At 48.9% G+C, this 19574-nt stretch overlaps 1 protein-coding gene across 3 annotated transcripts; it reads right to left on the bottom strand.

Moving 5' to 3' along the window:
• Window positions 1-1386: 1386 nt before the first annotated feature.
• Window positions 1387-17204, bottom strand: NRIP3 (nuclear receptor interacting protein 3). 3 transcript variants are annotated; one of them, XR_002425841.2, is made up of 7 exons: window positions 16736-17198; window positions 10043-10222; window positions 9281-9363; window positions 5344-5483; window positions 4885-4937; window positions 3552-4786; window positions 1387-3348 (listed from the first exon to the last, which is right to left on the bottom strand). XR_002425841.2 is itself a non-coding variant. In XM_021300534.2 (7 exons), the coding sequence occupies exons 1-7, from the start codon at window positions 16907-16909 to the stop codon at window positions 3333-3335; spliced, it is 732 nt and encodes a 243-aa protein (XP_021156209.1). In that variant the 5' UTR covers window positions 16910-17204; the 3' UTR covers window positions 1387-3332. The 3 variants fall into 3 exon arrangements, 2 of the variants coding, with proteins under 2 accessions (XP_021156209.1, XP_005499344.2); XM_021300534.2 differs by having other exon boundaries at window positions 4689-4786; window positions 10055-10222; window positions 16736-17204; XM_005499287.3 differs by having other exon boundaries at window positions 4689-4786.
• Window positions 17205-19574: the final 2370 nt, after the last annotated feature.

The raw sequence follows: 19574 nt of genomic DNA on the forward strand, positions 1-19574 counted from the left end.
CGGTGTGACATCATCCACCAGCTGGGGCATAAATAATTCAACAAAACCCTCCACCATCCCAGGTGCTTCCCATAACATCTGCTCACAGCTGCCTTTTTATCTCCTGAGGCCTTCGCATCCCAGATCATTTCAGGCATTGCTCTTTTTTCTCTGTTTCCAGCCACCTGCTGAGAGGCAGCGGGTCTCCCACTTGTGGAGCCACGCCTGGGCGTCCTGCAAACCTGTGCTGGGAGAGGTTGCACGTCTGTGCTGGAGATAAGCTGGAGCAAGCACACAGGGTTTGCTGAACTGGTCTGCAACATTCAGCTGCTTTACCCCTGTGGCCATGCAAGTGCTTGCACAGATACAGGGAACTGATGCTACTGCCCATAGTCTATAATTCATCTGCACTGAATCAAGCATGTCTCCTACAGCAGCTATCCTGTCTTACAGATTACCTTGCCCATGGGAGTCATCTTAGAAAGGCCACTGGCACCGTGGCTAACCCCACTCTGCACTGAAGGGACAACATTTTGCCCATTGATTTTTCATTTGCATGTGCTAGGATTCTGCTCTCTAGTGTCAGGAATAGCCTGAATAAATCTAGAAACTCGTAGCAGCTCCAGGAAACATGAGAAGTTATTTTTGCCTGTACATGCATCCTCCTTGTTTTTTTCCTCCACTTTATTGCTGGAGTCTGGTTTCTTTCTATGTTCAGAAAAAGTAGCCCGACCCCAAGGAGCGACACTTTTGCTGGGCTTGGAGTGCTGCCATTCCACCAAGGGTTTTTGCTGCGGGGCTTTGAGCAGGTAAAAGAATAATTTCTCATCAGTAAAAGAGATCAGCGACTACGGAAGCAGCATAAAGCCTGCCTTGGCAGAGATAGCAGGTACCTAAATCCAAATTCAAAGCTTTGGGGAAGACATTGATCTTCGGCTTTTGCTCTGTTGTTCACAGTCACATAACTACTGCACGCATGCCTTACCTGTCTTCTGCTCTGATCACACTCTTCCCTGGCTTCATTAAGTTTACAACATCTCCTTCACCTTCCCTGGGCTGGCTGGCATTGCCCCAGCGAGCCAGCTGAGCACGATAGAAACTCCTCTCTCCAAAGGGTAAAACTTGCTGCAGCCCAAACAGGACCTCACACCTCCTTTGGGAGGGAGATGCACAGCAACAAAAGGCTGGGATTTCAAATGCTCATGTTTTACCACAAGCGCCATGTGCCATTTAACCTGCTTAGTTAGCACATTCACTTTGCCACTCCCTATACAGTCCGACAGCAATTCCCAACACAATCACAAAAGCACCACAGAGCCCAACAGGGTAAAGACTACAACAAACTCCCATTGTCAATAGAGAAGTGCCCTGAAAACAGATAATTGGCATATCCAGGATACAAGCAAATAAACAGCAATAACAATTAAACTTTATTTATATTTAATTTGACATTTAACACAGAAATGAGCACAGAAAGAATGAAGTACCAAAATACCAAACTCATAGCATACAAAATAATCAAATATATTCCATATTTAGTGAAATATTTCTACAACACACTGGTGAGACTGACGTGGGCAGCCCAACCCTATAAATATCAATATATATATAGCTGTCTTATATAAAAACTGTATGTAGATAAAGCACTGAAACTTATCACCAAAATAGAAAATAGCTCAAAATACAGGTAATTCAGACTTGCTAGTCATACCCAATATTGAAAAGATGTTTCCACCCACTGCAGGAGATAAATATCCAGCTTCGATGCCATGGCATTACTGGGCACAGACTGACAGGACAGGCTCCAGACCTGAGCCGATGGCCACGAAGTGGCAAGAGTGACTGGTCCTTGCCCAGGACTGTTGAGACATTTCCTAAGTGGAATTGCCAGCAAGAATGCCGTTGCTTGCAGGTGATGCTCAGCGCAGTGGGATGCAGGGGTGAGCAGCACATCAATGTCTGCAGGGAGGCTCAAGCACACGAGCAGCCACTTGGACCCCCATGGGAGAACCCCCAGCCTGGCTGAGCTGTGCTGCAGCCTGTGCCTGCCTGGGGAGAAAGGGTTTTTTCCAAGCAAGAGCTGCCAAAGCAGCAGTCCTGCTCCCCACATACATAACCGGCCCTTGCAGAGCTGTCTGCAGCGGGACTAGCCATCAGCAGATGCAGAACATCACAAGGGTGTTATTCTGCATTTTAAAGATGCCTCTTCAGCAGATGACAGTAGTTAATTCCCATGAAATGATCGTCCTGGTGAAAACTCCCACCTGCCCTGAGGGTGATCAAGGTCAGTGTTGTGCCTAAGATCCCAATCAATTTGTAAATACATATAGATAGAATATGGCATTTCTGGCAGCAACACCGAAGTCCAGCTGGAGTCAGTAACTCGCATGAGTGAGAGCATAGGTGCTGCTGGTGCCCCAGGCAGAGGCACCTGTCCTGGCGCAATGGAGAACCGGGGGCACATTGGGGCAGTTTGGTTCCTGATACATCAATGAGGCTCTATATCTGCTGCCTTTTGGACAATGTACTTTTGTGCTTGTTTGTTGCTTTTTGGCTCAATACAATGATTACTTTTCCTGACTGCTCCTGCTAGGAAGGCAGCTGAGACCTGCCTGGAGGATCCCTCCTCAGGGAGTTTCAAGCCCCAGGGAGGCAGCACCATGGCGGGCTGCTGGTGTTGACCCCGCACTGAGCCGGGGCTGCGGGAGATCACCCCAGGAGCCCTCCCAAGCCCTCTTTCTGTGCTTCTGCCACGCCACTGCAGAGAAGCCTATAACCCATGAATAATTCTGTAATTGCTCTTTCTCATCAAGCCAGCAGTTGCATCCCTAATTACATGGCAACAATATTATGCTAACAGGATGAGCTATAATTCTTAGGTGGTATTAGCATTGTTATTTTACTCTGAGTAACTTCCTGGTAATGGCCATTTGAATGTGGCAATATCAATTAAGGGAGTATAAATGCTTAGCCTCTGAAAAAATCATTAATAAAAATTTAATTCTGATAGCCTCTAATCACAGCTAAATACAATTACTCATACGAGGCCACTATAAAAAAGTATTTTTCTCATCAGAAGAAATACATAAGGTCTTCCCAACCTTTCATAATAAAGAGGACACTATATAGAAAAGTCCAGAAAATAAGCACACATTTGTTTCTCAAAACCCATAGATAAATATGACAATATCTCTAAATTACTGGCTACTGAACAGGATTTAATTCAGCTCTACTCAAGCTGTAGCCTAGTATAAATGTTTTCAAAGCAGTGGTGCTGCTGTTTCATCTGGAGCAGCTGCACAGGATTTGTTTGATGTCAAGCTCTTGTGTGGGGACGGTGCTTCAGTTTCTCTTTATGCCTCTGAACTCCTGAAACAGGAAGGAAAATACATTCAATATAACAGGCATTTTGCATTAAAAAAAAAAAAGGGCAGAAAGATTTGGCCATGAATGCAGTACCAAGAAATAATTCATCACTGCAGTGGTGACAGAGCTACAGTATGCCTCTCTCATCCCTGTTTCAAAGGAGACAGGGAAAACATCCTCTGGTTTTACACTGCAGCACAACCTACCTGTGGTGCTGTACCAGGCACTCCCTGGGCTCGTGTGCTGGAAGCATCCGTGGCCACAGAGCTGCCCTGGACACACAGTGGGTGGATGTCCGGGGCACATGAGGGGTGCACATGCCCTCTTGTCCTGACTCCCGGCGCTACTGTGTACACCTGCCATGTACTCCCCAAGGAACATAGATACCATTAGCTGGGGAAGGTCTGCTCCTTCCCCGCTCCCACCTGGGCTCCTCAAGCTCAGCAGTGCCCAGCACAGCAGGCTTGAGCTGCACAGGGACTGCAGGACATCCAAAATGACTGTGGCTGGTCATTACAGGCAGCTAAAAGTGCTGCCCTACATCATTCACCGAAGAAGCTTTCTTATGCAGTGAGCAAACATTTTTTAGATGGCTGTGTCTGCAGCACTCATTGCTGAGCAACGACAAGTGATGCCTGTGAAGCCAGAGAGGCACACAGGTGCAAATCCTCCTCTCAGGCACCTGATGCCTGTGAGTTTCCTAAGTCAGAGGCAGGAGGCAGTGAGATGTCTCTTCTTCACAGTGCTCAGCAAGGAGGAGCCCCATGCAGTGCCTGGATTGCCTTACCTGCTGCTTGCAGAGCCAGCTGTCACAAGCTACACACATTAAGGAGGTACCAGAGTGGACAGCACAGATTTCTCTTTCTGTATAGAAATAAGGCTGAAAAAGTCAGGGTCATCATGAGCAGCTGGCAGGAGGGCAGCTGAGGCAAGTGGGGAGAAGAGGCAACACTGTTATCTCCAGGCAGGATTTCTCTCTCCTGCACTTTGCAAAAGATTCATGTGGGCTTACTCACCTTCACAAACTTTTTCCAGAAAAAGGTTTATTTGGGAACACTCTCAAAGCAGAGCTCAAGTAGTCTTTCCAGTGACCTCCAAAAAGCACATGTTAAGACACCCCCTTTGCTGTACAATGCTTACTGGGGGGAAAAAAAAGGCAGCAAAAGCTGAAAAAGGCCGCTGAAAAAGCCTGGAACTCTGTTTCAAAACTCAATTCACTGATGAAAACAATGAGCTCTTGCCTGCCTGCAGCGAGGGTCTGGGGGCTCCCCCATGGCCATGCTGGGGACACTGCCGTCAGGCTCTGCGGTGCACATGCAGCTCTCCCCCAGCCAATAACTTACTGCTCTCCTTCCACAGTGCTGCCACTGCCCACAAATGGGATTTCTTCCCTTTCTGTCTTCCCCAGAACAAGGTGGTGCTTCTCCATGTTTATGACACACTGTAGAGAATAAATGCCTTTAGGTAAGAGGGAAAACTGGAATACACAGTGGTCCCAGCTGCCCCAGCACAGGTAAAAGCCCTGCTGGAAATCCCTACCTTCAGAGATTTAAGTGTCTGCAGCCCAAAGGAAAAGGGTTTCTCATTGTCTTCTGAAAAACAGGAACATTCAGATTTAGACATTAAAAATGTTCTCCCATGCTGTCAGTGACTCCATCCTTCCTTCACAGCTGGTCTGCTAAATAAAACCCCACTCATAAAGGGACTGAGTTACTCTGGAGGGGAACGTGATCAAACGAGGGCAGGCAGATGCGCCTGCACGGAGACATGGTGGTTGCTCCATGGGCATGATGGATTGTGAGCCCGGTGCTGCCAGCGCAGCCCTGCTGAGCGTACCCTCCCTCCATCTGAAGGGCCAAACAGGGATTTTTTTTTCCAGAAAAGCAGTATTTCTATTTTAGTGTTAACATGTTTCTGAAGTTTCATTTTTTCCCCTGGGGTGAGGGGAGCAGAGCCCCAGCCCAGACCCAAGGAGCACACACACACACACACACTCACCCACGACGAGGGCAGCGCACTCCACAGGGATGGCTCCCAGCGTGAGGGTGAGGTGCTCGATCTGGCCGATTGCCCTCACCTTGTTCAGCAGTGAAACCACCTCCTCATCACCAGGGAGTGCTTTGAGGTGCTCCTTTAACCTGTGCATTGGAAACACTTCTGACATGAAACAGAACACTGTTTGGCTGCTCCAGCAAGGAGCAAATTGTGTTTGGAGGGTACTTACACCTGAAATGCTCTTAGCTTACTCGTGCTACCACACGGATATCGGGAAGCTGCTTTCCCGGCAGGTTTTCTGTGACGCTCTGCATGCAGCCAGCAGCCACATCAGACCACAGCATGATCCACAACACAACCCTGGGGCCGCATCAGCCCTTGCCCCAAGCAGAGCTCCTAACTGGATTCGGCTTTTTACCTGAAGAATCCCTTTTCCTGTATTTCCTCAAGACTTGCTGCTGATCTAAAATCACTTCTAATGCAGTGTGGGCATAAGCAAGGGATATTCCACTCCAGCTGCCACCCCCGGAGCTGCCACCACCACGTCCGCATGCCTCACAGCCAGGGCAGCGTGCCTGATCCACGCTTGTTAGCAGGTGCTGCTGCTGGGTTTATTCAGAGGAAATGGGGACAGATCAATCACATTCAGCTCAAGAAAAGGAAAAAAGAGTGCCACGGATATTTAAGGTACGGTTGTTTCTTCTCTGTACGTTCCATGAACCAGTATGACAACACTGATGAATTATTTACCTTCAGTTTCTCTTTTAAACCAAACAAGAATCCAATAGAAAGGCACTTCAAGGCAGTGATCTCTCTCTCCCATAAAAGCTGCATTGCTTTTCAGCTATCTGAGGTACCTGTCTACTGAGCTGCATTGCAGCAGTATGTGTGTGTCTGTTCATTCATCCTGGGGGGACCAGCCCCCTCAGAGGCAGAGGCCCTGGGACTGAGGTGGCATCACCCATGCCATTCAGTGCAGGTACAAGGACCAGAAGAGGCAGCAGAGAGAAGGAGCTGGATCCCCTCCACCGCTTCCCTTAGGGACTGGCCTTAAAAAGCAGCGGGAACACAGCAAGAAGTTATGAGCAGTTTGGCCCTGAGCTGGTGTTACCAGGCCCGAGACAGGTTGGAATGTCTTTTTTTGGTACGGTCAACTCAAATGACTTCTCCATCCACTCAAGGGAAGACGTGTGGTCTTTGGCTGTGGTCTTTGTTTCTCCCCACGTGTCACCGCCATGGGGCACAGGCCATGGTGTTGGAGCCAGGACCTGAACAGAGCTGAGATGAAGATGGCTCCTCACTTTGGCACCAGCTGACCCAGATGGTTTTCCCAAGTGTGACCATGGCTGCAGAGGGGCTGCAGGAAGGGGACAGGGTAAAGCCACTTTCAAGGAAGCACTTCATCACAGCTGAGAATGACCCAAAGACACGGGGACAGCATGTGGGCGATGCATGGCTGAAAGCTGGCCAGCAAACTACAGCGAGGTGAGGACAACCCCTGATGCATGATGCATCTTGGAGTTGGGTTTGCAAGTGGAGAATCCCCAGCAGTGTGCAGTGACCAGATCTGCCCACATAACAGCTGCACCCACATTTTTGCAGAGGATTTTTTGTGGTGAGGCAACCTGCAGGATAACCCCACCATGTTCCTCAGAAGCGAGGGGAAAAGCTAACACGGCACCACGACAAGATGCAAAACAATTTTTGAAACAGGGAGGAGTTGAGCCTGTGCCTCAGGAACACACACACACTGTTTTTAGATGCTGAGCCCCTAGAGACCCCAGCAGCAGGGCCCATCCCCAGAGCTGCTGAGCCTCAGCCGCAGGCAGCAGCGCTGGAAAGCTCACTGCAGGGCCCTCCTGCCCTGGCGGGAACAAGGGAAAAATTGCCTGTCGCGCCTCTTCCCTGCTGCCTTCCAGGGCTGGATTTAAACAAAACTCATGTTTTATCCCTGCTACATGCGCTGGACTGCTTTGAAGTAAAACATCCTGGAGCAGTGCCTGTTGTCACACAGGACCTACCACAGTGATGGCAGAGTGAGCCAGGCATTAAAGCTCTGCTTTTAACCTGCTTTGTTAATCTGGCTTTAGCTTCTGTCCCCACAAATACAAACAGCAAAGGAGCTGCAGGAAGCTGCCTGCAAGGCAGCCCTGCCTGCTGCACGCCCTGGCCAGCAGCATGAGCAGGATGGGCATTGCTCTGGCCGCACTGCTGGCACACGCGGCGTGGCTCCTGCACACACGGCACGGCTTCTTGCACACACGGCACGGCTCCTGCACGTGCAGCACAGCTCCTGAACACACGGATGGCTCCTACAGATGCGCCATGGCTCCCCCACACAGAGCACAGCTTCTGCACACGCGGCATGGCTCCTGCACACGCGGCATGGTTTCTTGCACACATGGCACGGCTCCTGCACGTGCAGCGCAGCTCCTGCACACACGACATGGCTCTCGCACACACAGCATGGTGCCCGCAGATGCGCCATGGCTCCCCCACACATGGCATAGCTCCCCCCAACATGGCATGGCTCCCCCACACAGAGCACAGCTCCTGCACATGCAGCATGGCTTCTGCACACACAGCGTGGCTCCTGCACACATGGCATGGCTCCAGCACACATGGCGCAGCTCCTGCACCCATGGCATGGCTCCAGCACACATGGCGCAGCTCCTGCACACACAGCATGGCTTCTGCACAGCCTGGGGCTCAAGGGGTCCCAGCCAGCAGTAACCAAAACTCACTCAGTGCTGATGGGTAACATGGGGAGGATCTTGTAACTGCAGCTGTCCAGCTGAGGGCTACAAAAGTGGTCTTGCTCAAATCAGGAGGGAATCCCCGTAACCTGAGAGCAGAAACTGGCTCTAACCTATTTCTTAAGTGCTCTTTGAAGGGCAGGACTGCAGAAACAGACTGGTGCTGCAGAAACTGCACAGGACATGCATGAGTAGCACAGAGCAGACGAACTGCCACAGAGCATCACTGTGCAACTCAGATGTGTTGAGCAGCCAATACAGTATCTTGAACGATGAGACCCCTCCAAATGCACTGCTGTCATCCACAAATTAGGCTGAGCTAGTGACAAACTAGCTGTCACAGTCTGTGACAAAACTTGCGGTAAGTGCAGCCACCTTCCAGCTGCTAAACACTGTTGTGCAAAGAAGTTAGTTGCTGTCTGGACAGAAAAACAGGCACCATTCATCCAGGGCCAAGCAGTAGTGCTCAAGGAGCAACTACAATTGGCTTTTGCATAATCACTGCAAGTGGGCGATAAAAAGCAAAGACTCCATGGGAATAAAGTGCCAAAATCTGCTTGATACCCTGTGAGCTGATGCCTGATCCTGCTTCTTGAAGATCAGTGGGAGTTTTGCCACAAAGGACTGGCAGTCAGCTCTCTAACACTACATAAATACACTTCATTTCCCTTCAACTGTGAGAAATTTGTTATTGGGAGTAGCATCATGCAGCAAATTTCGAGCACAGGTACGTATGCAAACACTCAGCTGCTTTACACCCTGTGCTGGAGCCAGCAGTGCTGCAGCCCCCAGCAGGAGCACAAGGGGCAGTGGGGACCTGCAGGGCAAGGCAGGGCTGCTCCAGCCCCACACATAGAAGGCCAGGGAGGTTTCAGCTAATTCACAAGGCACTGAATGACAAACAAGCAGGCACTGAAAAAATCCAAACACATCCAGCCCTCTGAAGGGATTTACTCAGAGGTCAATAGGTTGGTACAACTGGCTTTCTATTTCAGCTCCCTGCAAGGACATTGAAGAATAAGCCAGGATTTGGGTGTAACAGGAGGCTCAGGGGCTTGCCGGGGCACAGCCCAAAGCCCAGAATGGCCATTGGTGCCATGAGCAAAGCCCCAGCCCTGGAAGCACAGCCTGTGCTGCCAGGTACCCCGAGTTCCCACAAAGCAGAAATCCATCTGGATATTTACCCAAGTCTGTCCAGGCAGGCAGATGACATGAGGTTGTGCTGTGAGCCAGTGTCCACTACAGCCTTCAGCTCCTGCCCCGCACACTGCAAGAACAAGCAGAGATGGGAAATGATGTGTAGGATATGGGATGAGCGCAGGGTGTCCGGGTTCTCCGCTCCGCACACACTGGCCCCACCAAAATGCCAACATCTCCTTGTGCCGACTCCACTGCACTTCTTCTACTCCAGGCACTCAAGAGTTGGCTCTCAAGCTGCTTTTTGAATAAGGTGCTGCTGCTAAATGACATGGTGTTGGGTCCTGTGCACTTCCCGGCAGCATTTTTCCCTGCAGACAGCAGAAGAGGAAGCCCTGGGTGGAAGGGGATATTGTGGAGAGCAGGAAATACAAAAGAGTATGGGGGTAAGAAGGAGAAATGTGAAATTACTTTTGGAGGAATGACACCAGGAAAACAAACAGGCTGGGAGCACAGGGATTCACCATGGATAATTTCTCCTCAGGATTTCAGCATGCTGCCCCAGCCTGGCTGCTCCCTCCACCCTGATGTCCAAGGGAAGACATCCATCAGACACGCTTTCTCTGTGACACAGCAGCCCTGAGCTGCAGAGGGTGAGCATCTCTACAGCTGTGACAGCCCCGGTGGTGCACGACCCTAATCGAGTAATGTGGAGAACAACAACAGATTGAGGCTGTTGGAAATAAAATTTGAGGGGGGAGGAAAAAACCAAACAAACAATACACAGAAGGCTGGGCAGGGACTATTACCTGGCAGCTCACCATTATGAGCTCCTCATCCTCTGTTTTCCCTGAGCTGCCCAGTTTGGTTTGATTCAGTTTGTTGGTCTGTGCTGAGATATCACTCTTAGGGGTCCACCCGCCTCGGCTGCTTCGTAATTTTGATAAATTTGTCTCCATCAGGCGCTTCTGCAGGATATTATGTGGTTGCTTTAAGAAAAAACAGACACAGAAAAGCAGGGTAAAGTCAGAGGAAAGCCACAAAGTGACCTGTGTCGCCAGCCTGCTTGTGGTGCCCACAGCCAGTGCTGCTCTTGCAGGAGGGATGCCCTGAAGTCTCACTCTCCCTGATTTCCAGACTCCATGTCCTCTTCCCAGCCTACATCTATGTGCTCTCCTGCCAGCTCTGGCTTATCTGGCTTTGACTAAAGAGAACTACTTTGTATTGGCAAGGGAATAATCCTTTCAAAATGTTCAGCAGAATTTGGAGAGATGCCTTTCTTTTTCCGAACTCAAGTTCATGATTTTATTTCATATAGGAATCAAAACAAGTCAGGCTTTTTCAAGCTGGTGTTTCAGCTGTAATTGCCTTTGGCTTTTGCTAAGGATATCGGGAATTCTGCAGTGATGTGAAAAGTTAAAGCATAACAAATTACTTTTCCAATGACACACACCACCTAAGAATGAAAAAGGTGTGTGAACTTACTGAATGAACACAGATGCTTTCACTGAGCACTGGCATTGCTGGCATAGGAAATACCTGTTGTCCAGCCTCTACCTGTGGCAAAGCTCCTTGCATGAATCGACCCAGAATTTAAGCAGCTGATTTGGATGTTTGTGCATTGGCTCTTACAGGTGTGAGTGAGCCAGGCACTACTGCAAGAAGAGAGCTACAAGTGGTGTCTATTGTCAGACCCGGTCTGGCCTTTTGATTAGAATTCGGTCTAAAATTGCCCTGCGTCTCTTTTCTGTCCGCATTGGTATTTAGCTGCTGAAAGTGGGTAAATGACAATGCTGGGTGCCATGCTGCAGAGGGAAAGGAGAGGAAGGAAGAGGTAAGATCATCTGAGGTAGGTGGGTAGAAATTCTCCCAGAAACCTCCAATGCTTTGTATGGCGGCTTCTTGCTTTCTCTGTCATTTCCATTTGCTCTGTGTGAAGCATGTGTCCTCCCAAAATTTCCTCCAACTGCTTTCCCAAAAGCCTTGTTATATTTAATGTTCATCACAGACGGATGCACATACTCCGCTAGAGGTGAAATGACTCTGCTTGATTATCTGCTCATTTCTCTGCCTGGCTAATCTCCCCTTTCTCTCCTTCCCCATTACAACCCTTTCCTTCTGATTTTAATTTCTCCACAGTGAGACCTTCTTACTGGCTCACTCCTGAATATTTGCATTCGTATTAAATATGCCTGTGTGTCTGCAGAGACATCTAAACCAGAAAACCTTTTCATCCTGAGGGAATTTCAATGGGATCAGGACAACTTTGAAAACCTCAGGCCACGGTTCCCAAGTCAGCCAGTGCGCACAGTGCATCTGTGCGGCACATTAAATAACAGCACTCACAAGAGGCTAATGCAACTTGGCATCATCCTAAAATAACTGCAGCCACGTTAGTGCTTCAGATCCTGCTGTAAGCTTAACACGGGAGGTTAAACTGGACCTGACTGATGAAATGGAGTAGATGCAGCCAGTGGTCACCAGCACACGTAATCTCCTTTTTTCCCCACTTTTCACTGTTTTTACTTTTGCATACAACCTAAAATTTGAAAGGATATAACATTTCATGACAATTTTCGGTTGCAGGTGCTAGAGAGCATGTCCTGTGTAACGGCAATAATGTATCTGCACTTCCCAGCAAAATGGAGAAACAAAATCTGTCCAGCACTGCTCTGGTGACCACCGCCTTCCCAGTGAGACTGAACAGCAGACACCAGTATTACTTAACAGATGAAAGGCAAGCAGACTGGCTCTGCTAGCAATGGACCCTGTGCTGAGGGACAAGCAGATCAGTTTGGAAGCAAGGGCTCCCTCACGTGAGGCAGAAGCCGTAGATGCACAGTCAGCACTGGGATCACCTCCAAGGCTCCTCAGCTGAGCAAAAATGCAAGTCAGGGTTTGCTGACAGCGGATGGCACGTCCTTCTTACCCTTTATGTTTGCCTGCATCTCAGGCACATATCTGGAGGGCTTATTCTACACAGCATCAAAAAAAAACCCCAAACAAACAAACGAAAAACAGAAATGAAGGGGTAGGTAACTGGAGACGTAGATGAGTGAAGTTCCCAGCTGTCCAGAAGACAGTGGTCACCTCCTCACACCCAGCCCTCTCTAGGACTGAGACAAATTTCTGAATGGCATCATCCAGGACAGTCTGGGTGCTGTCTGATCTGCTGGAGAAGAAGTCACAAGCACACTCATCATTGCTATTTAAACTGTCATCTACCCTAGATTTAAACCTAATTTTTTTTAAATACAAGTTCTTCTATGGATCGTTAACCAGTTACATTTGTGGGTTTTCTCAGGCCCTGCTTTTATAAATCCTATATGGGATCCATCACCAAAAGGAAAAAATCCAGGACTCAGACAACACAAGTTATCACTTCAAATGGGACTGTCTTTTGTTGATGCTTGCTCTTCTGAAAGCTGCAGCATATCCTGCCTTCAAGGAGATAAATGTTGCTTACGTTGTGTTCCCGTACAGAAATAACCTAGCAAGAGGGGGCTGAAAAGGTTCCCTGCAGCACCATCCTGTCTCAGGCTATTAATTAGTTCACTTTAACTTGTATTTCCCTTGACTCTTGTGTGCAACAGAGTGAGGGATGTTAGTCACGGAGATGACTCAAGTGATGGATACGTACTTGGTAAACAGACAATGTGCCAGGGGACATTTGCAAACGCACATTTTGCTGGAAAGCTGCAAGCAAACCATGTCTGGGAGGGAGAGGAGGAAAACCTCCCCATGACAGTGATGGGGAAGGCAGCCGTGTTCTCCCTCCAGCACAGGCCAGCCACACAGCCAGGACTGGTGTTTGAAGTAACCCAGATCACCTGGTACTGTCTTTCTATCCATCACAAAAAAACCCTGTAAGTTTTATTAAAAAAATAAAATGTTACATACTATTGTGAAAGTTACAAACCAGCATTTTTTTCATAAGATATCTCCCTTTCCATCCCCAAGACTTTGTAAAACCTATAATCCCCTAAAAAGTCACAGTAGAAACCTAAAAGCAGCGAGTAGAGACACCAGCTATTGCTGAACCTATTTACCCCTGTCTGTCAAATCACAAACAATTCTGTCCAGTTTTGTTCCTCTCTAATTTATAAGCAAGAGGATCTCTGCAGCTTGCAGTATCCATCTCTCTGGCAGTTTTCCCACTATTTTGGCTTCTAGATATTGGGATAACAAGACCTGTCAAAAACAGTTTCACTCAGGTGGAGACGCAATTCAGGGAAGATGCCAGCTCCTCCCCTCCCCAAGCCCATCTCAGGAGGTTTGCCCTCTCTTCTGTAACCAGACAGTAGAAAACACAGCAGTGGAGCTCACCCCAGTAAATAACCAATTTCTCTTTCTTCTCTCCATCTTCCATCCCAATTCACCTCTTCTACCAGCAGCCTGTGCTCACATGCTGTCAGCCCCCCTCACAGGGGCATGAGGTGGGACAAGGTGCCACCCACTTTCCTGCGCTCCTCAGGTGCCCAGGCAGCTGCCAGGTCCCTGTCTAAGACAGTGCACATAACATTGAATTTTTTTTCATTTTAACCAAGACGCAAGAAATTCTGGGTAGTGCACTGCAATTAACTGCGATGTTGAACCAGCTACAGAAGCAGGGGATATGGACAGGGGGGCACCCTGAGCTGCACTGATGACCTGGGTACCCAGGGGAGGCTCTTGAAGGCATTTTGGGAGAGGAGAAATGCTTTTTTTCCGTTGTTATTATTTGTTACTGTTTATAACTTTGTTTCCCAGGTTGTAAATTGATGTGGGACTGTTTTAGGCAAACCCCTCCAAACCGGTCCAGCAGCTCTCAGGGCAAGGTTGGAGCACGAGGAGGAGATGTCAAAAAAACCCTGCCTGAGCCAGCCAGGCTGTCACGGCTACAGTGTCAGGAAGCCCAAATCCCAGCTAACAACCCTCTCATGCCAATTTTCTGGGCTTTGAGGAGGAGGCTAATAATATACTGAAAAATATCAGAGGCTTAACATAGTTACAATTATTTATCAAACCTACCTATACAGGGCATCACCAGGAGAGCTGCTCTAGGAGCTGAGCAGTGACACACAAGCTGGGGGACACCAGCACACCCACCCCAGTGACCTGCAGCACCCCATGCACTGCAGCCAAGAGGACGGGGATTTCTCCCCAGAATTGGAGTATTTGCTGCCAGATGTCACCCAGACAGACAGGGCCTGTCCTCACCACCTGTCTCCACCTCTGGGAAGCTGTTGCCTCCTCTCTTCTCCTGCCAAGGCTGCTGGAAAACCCCCACAGGAAACCCTGCATTAATAACACTGGTCACGTCAAAAACCCTTCCACCCACATCACCACAGCTGTCATGCAGCTTCAGATATGAAAATGTACTGCTTTGTTAGGAGGTGTGCCGTTATTCACAAGGAAGGCATGCAAACGCCCTGGGCAAAGACCCCTGGGCCTCCTGACCAAACAGCTCAGCCCCTCTGAACCTGGACCTCTCAGTTTGGGGCCGTGCCATGGTGGATTCCCACATTTCAGAGGCTCTTGGTATTTCTGCATTCTCAGAGACACACAATCTCCCACTCCTCTTGGGGACAACTCTTGTGACATCCAGGCAGCCCCAGTACCAGGGAGGCACGGTGGGACCTCTTGAAGCCATGCTCGCTGCCGTCCTGGCTGTGTGCAGCGTGAGCCTGGTGGTGCTGGCAGCGTCATTTTGCTGTGACACGACCCACTGCAACAACTCTGAAATTCACAGCATTTTCTCTGGGGCTGCAGAAACGAGCCTGAGCACATGTCAGTGCTGTTGCTTTGGGGACTCCCCATACGTCCCATGGGGCAGAAGACCCCAGTTACCTTGGCTGTGGTGGGCTTGCCTTGGCCACATGTGCCCATTGTCTCATCACCACTCGCTGTGGCATGGGGCCAGGGTGGTTTTGCAATGGGGTGGCCCATACCAGCTCGGTTCTCACACCGTCCCCGGCCAGAGACCCGCTGCAGCTGGGGCAGGTGTACACCTCTGTCACGGCACACCTCGTTTTGTCCTTGGAGGAGATCAGGAGCTCTGGACCTCCCTCGGGCTTGGGCACTTCCCTGGGGAGAGGCCCCCATGAGACCCTCCTCGCAGGGGCTGTGGGTGTAGCAGGGGCAATGCTGCAGCCACAGCTCAGTCAGCACAGGCACAGGAGCAGGGAGGAAACCTCGGGTGACGTTTCTGCGATCAGGACCGTGACAAGGATCCCTGTGCTCTGACACTGGTGCTGAGGCCAAACCTGGTCATCACTGCTGCAAGAACAAGGACTTCAGTGCTCAGGGCCCCTGCTATCTGTTGCCTCTCTCATCTGGGCAGAGCAGAAACCCGTGTCACCAGGGCCTCAGCCCTGCACACTGTGGATTACTGAGCCATGAAATGTTATTTAGACTCTGCAGATAACAGTAATGACACCACTATCATGCTCTGAAAGGCACTTTGTAACTCCCTAGAGGGCTGCCATTTAATGGTGACCAGGAAAGCTCCTTCCAAGCCTTACCCTGGGCAGGAGCTTCACTCCCTACAACTGGAAAACATTCAGGATGTCAAAACAACTATGTCCATGTGCACTGCAGAGACCAGCCAACTCATTCCACTTAGCCAGGCAGAGCCAAGCCTAACCAGGAGGAGCAGGAAGGCTGTGACAGAACAAAACTACCTCACTGAAAATGAAGATTCACTTTTTCCAATGAACCTGTATCAAGCACTGAAAAAAGCAAATATTGTGTGTTACAAGGTGCAAGAATTTTGCAACGATTGGGGGAAAAAAATAGAGGAGCTTTCCTCCTTAGAATATATTTTCTAGATTTTGTTTGTTACATCAGAACTTCTGATATTACATTTAAGTATGATTTCTCATTAGAGAAAGCTCAAACATTTGTGCACATTAGTATTTAGAAATGCTCTCCAGACCCTGGACATGATGAAGAATATTGTACATCAGATACATGATCACATGGATCATTGCATATGTAAATATTTAAAACCTAGAATTATGTTTATTCATTAAAAATATATGTATATATGTACATATATATATACACACATAAGCCTTCAATGAAGTGTAATCTTGGCAGTTTTATATTTTGAAGTAATAGTGACTGCACTTTACTGAATCTTTTATGATTATATGTTGGGCATACATATGCATCACAGTCGAACATATGTGTATATATGTACGAATTATATGAAGCCATTTTGATTCACTCCAATTCAGAAAGGATTTAAATACTAAAAACAGTATTCTATTTTTATGTAAATAATTTTTTTTAAAAAAATAAGATTCAAGCGCCACGCATCTGAAAGCACCTACTAGTAAAAAGCAGCCCTGGTGATAACTAGCATCATATTTATATTCCCTTCCCTTTGCATACAAAAGCCTCATTTTTAAAAATCAATTTCCACAAGCAAACAACAACTCCTGCTAACAGAAAAATAAATAAACACCGCCCTACCAGCTGCTTAAGTCCCCTTTCCAGTGAACACGATAAAGCCTTACAGTATCTTTCGAAGTCCCCAGCTTCTTCAGCCCATCCAGAGGGAGGAGATCTGCAGAATCTTTGTGAATAAACTGAACCGCCTGCTTCATCCTCCTCTGCTGCCGGAGAGATGCTGCTTCCCTTATCTCCACTTCTTTCCTACTGGGCTCTGTCAGGATACCCGAACAAAACATCTTTCCACCCGTGTACAGCTCGCTTCTTGAAGATGCGCTTCTCGGAGAGATGGAGCCGGGGAGATGGTATATCACCGTGTTTTATAACCGGAGCCGGGTGACGTTTGGAGAGCAGCAGGTACTCCTGCCAGCGCCGCTGGCTGAAGGAGGGGTTGGGCACGTTGCAATACGTCGCAGAGACAACGGCGGGTGAGCTCAGGCTCGGTCGAAGGGAATAAATCGGCGCAGTTCCTCCTCGCTGCCTCTCCTGAAAGCGAGATTAGCTGCAGGCATCTGATGGCTCTCAAAGCCCCCCGGCAGCCTCGGGGGCAGAAAAGAGAGCGCCGGAGCACCGGCACGGTGCTCCGGCGCTCTCTTTTCTGCCCCCGAGGCTGCCGGGGGGCTCTGAGAGCTGCAAACAGCCCTTGGAGCCAGCACATTGCCCAGCCAAAGTCTGCAGGCAACAGCTTTTTTGGGGCTGGACAGGGAGTCTGAAGTGTCACAGCAGGTGACAGCTGCCCAGCACCCATGTGGTTCTGGATGCCACTGCCCCACATGGATTGTGCAACCGGCCACAGCGAGGTTTGCTACCTTGTGCCTGGGGCCAGGGTGTTAGGGCAGGCTCTGGGTGCTACTGGCCTCACCAAAGCACTGTAGGCACGAATCTGCATTGTCACTGTCTACTCAAGGAAGAGTAAGAACTGTCAAGAAAATTGCCCCAGCCAAACTGGGGCACCCCAAATGTGGTTTTATGCAGAGTTTCTATACCCATCAAATGTTCAGGTACAGCACAATTTGACTAATCACTAGCATCCACACTACTGATTATTAATCAGAGCCAAACTTTGCGAAGCAACTACAGTTTTGCAGCATTTTTTATGCTTGTCTGTTGGTCCGGATATCCCTGGAGTCAGTCTTGCTTTAGTTACTTATCTGTGATGCCAAACAATTCTAGGAGACTTTCAAAGACATGTTAGAAGGGCTGAGATGCTGGTGTTATCTTGGTTGTCCAGGGATATCCTTTATCCTTCATAGGCAGCTCTATGCTTCCAAGAAGAAAAATCCTTGTTTCTGGGGCCAGGCTCTCCTTTAGTTTGTTTTACTTGAGCCTGAACAACACTAAAGTCTCCAACAGAATTCCACTACTTCATTACATTACAGGATATAATGTGATCTAATACACATTAACAGACTTAATACACTTTCATAGTATAAAGCCTGACTGATATAATCATTAGGGAAGGGGATTTTCTTAACAAGACTCACAGCACACATAGGTTTCTTTCACTAGAATAGTGAATTTTTAAGAAATACATAATCTCTCACCAGAGAGAAACACTTTTTGTTTTGTTTTGTTTTTTCCCAGGAGGGCCACACACTTTGAGCAGCGCAGCTCAGGCAGTAGGCATTCACCTGAACCTTTCACTTTCCAGCTCATTCACTGCAAGAAATAGGTGAGGAGAAAATGTAGCTCCACATCAGGAGAGACGGTACAGATCTGGAAACACCCCACATGGATTTGGTTCTTGTTAAACCGACAGACACTTTTGATGCACATGACAAAGCACAAGAAAAGCAGAGCTTAGCCCAGGATTTAGGCTAAGCCTGATTTCCAGGGTGCTCCTAACCTTTGGGAGGAGCTGCAGTGCTGACCTGACTTTGCTCTCCCCCACAAACTCAGCCCAGACTCACTTTCTGCTCACCAAGATGCCATCAGCCTTTGGCCAACTTCAGGGAAACACTCCTGTCTCTGGCAGGAAAAGGACAGAGGAGGACAGGGAAAAATACTTCAGGAAGACCCCCAAAGTAATGTAGGGGAGAGAGGAAAAAGAGGACTTTGTCTGAAAGCAACTAGGGAAAGACAATCCCCTTGCAGCAACTGAGACATATAGAAAAAAACCCAAATGAAAGTAATGAAAATGCCAAGCAGGCAGTTTCACTTTAAAATGCAGCACTGGAGTTTCTCCTTTGTCCCGAAGAGTATCTCCCTTCCCTGTAGCTGCTGCGGAGCCCCGAGCGGGGACGGGACCAGCAGGACCTGGCAGCAGTGACCTGCAGCCAGTACTGCCCACTCACCACCACCCCGCAGCAGGGCAGCCCTTAACCACCCACCTGTCGCTTCATCTGGGCACATTTTAAAAGTAAAGTTTCAGTGACAGGAGGTGCTGAAGGCTGACAGCAGCCCCTTTGCAGGGGAATGCCTGCACCCCTGGAACCCTGGCATCCCACATCCCTGGCCCTTTGCAGATCCTGCACCCCTGGCACCCCACAGCCCCAGTCCGTTGCACCCCTGGCACCCCGCAGGGGCAGCAGTGCTGGCGCCGAGCAGGGCTGATGCCACCCAGGCTGTGGCGATGCCACAGCAGAAATGCTCTGCAGATGAGCAGCATTTACATCCGAGCTCTGCAGCCACAGTCAGACCATATGTACGTTCAGCCCCTCCTCACATGACCTGAGAGAGAGAGGGAAATATCAGATGAGAATGCAGAATACAATAAAACCCAGACCCATTTTTTCACAGCTGCACAAAAAGGCCATTACACGTGAGGCAGTCTGAGCTCAGTGAGTGTGTTGGTGTGCAGAAGGATAACCAGGATGACAGCCTGAAGGGGGATATTACGTTTTCACCCCACGCTGACTCGACTCTTTACATGACAGGACCATTGTTCCAATATTGGCAAACATG

Source organism: Columba livia, chromosome 5 (genome assembly GCF_036013475.1).
Source record: "Columba livia isolate bColLiv1 breed racing homer chromosome 5, bColLiv1.pat.W.v2, whole genome shotgun sequence".
Taxonomy (NCBI): domain Eukaryota; kingdom Metazoa; phylum Chordata; class Aves; order Columbiformes; family Columbidae; genus Columba; species Columba livia.

Coding starts and splice junctions, on each gene's coding strand:
- NRIP3 (XM_005499287.3), bottom strand. CDS start 16,909: ATGTTTTGTTCGGGTATCCTGACAGAGCCCAGTAGGAAAGAAGTGGAG. Junction 10,223..16,735: donor TGGGGACTTCGAAAGATACT/GTAAGGCTTTAT, acceptor TTTTTCTTAAAG/CAACCACATAATATCCTGCA. Junction 4,787..4,884: donor AGACACTTAAATCTCTGAAG/GTAGGGATTTCC, acceptor TATTCTCTACAG/TGTGTCATAAACATGGAGAA.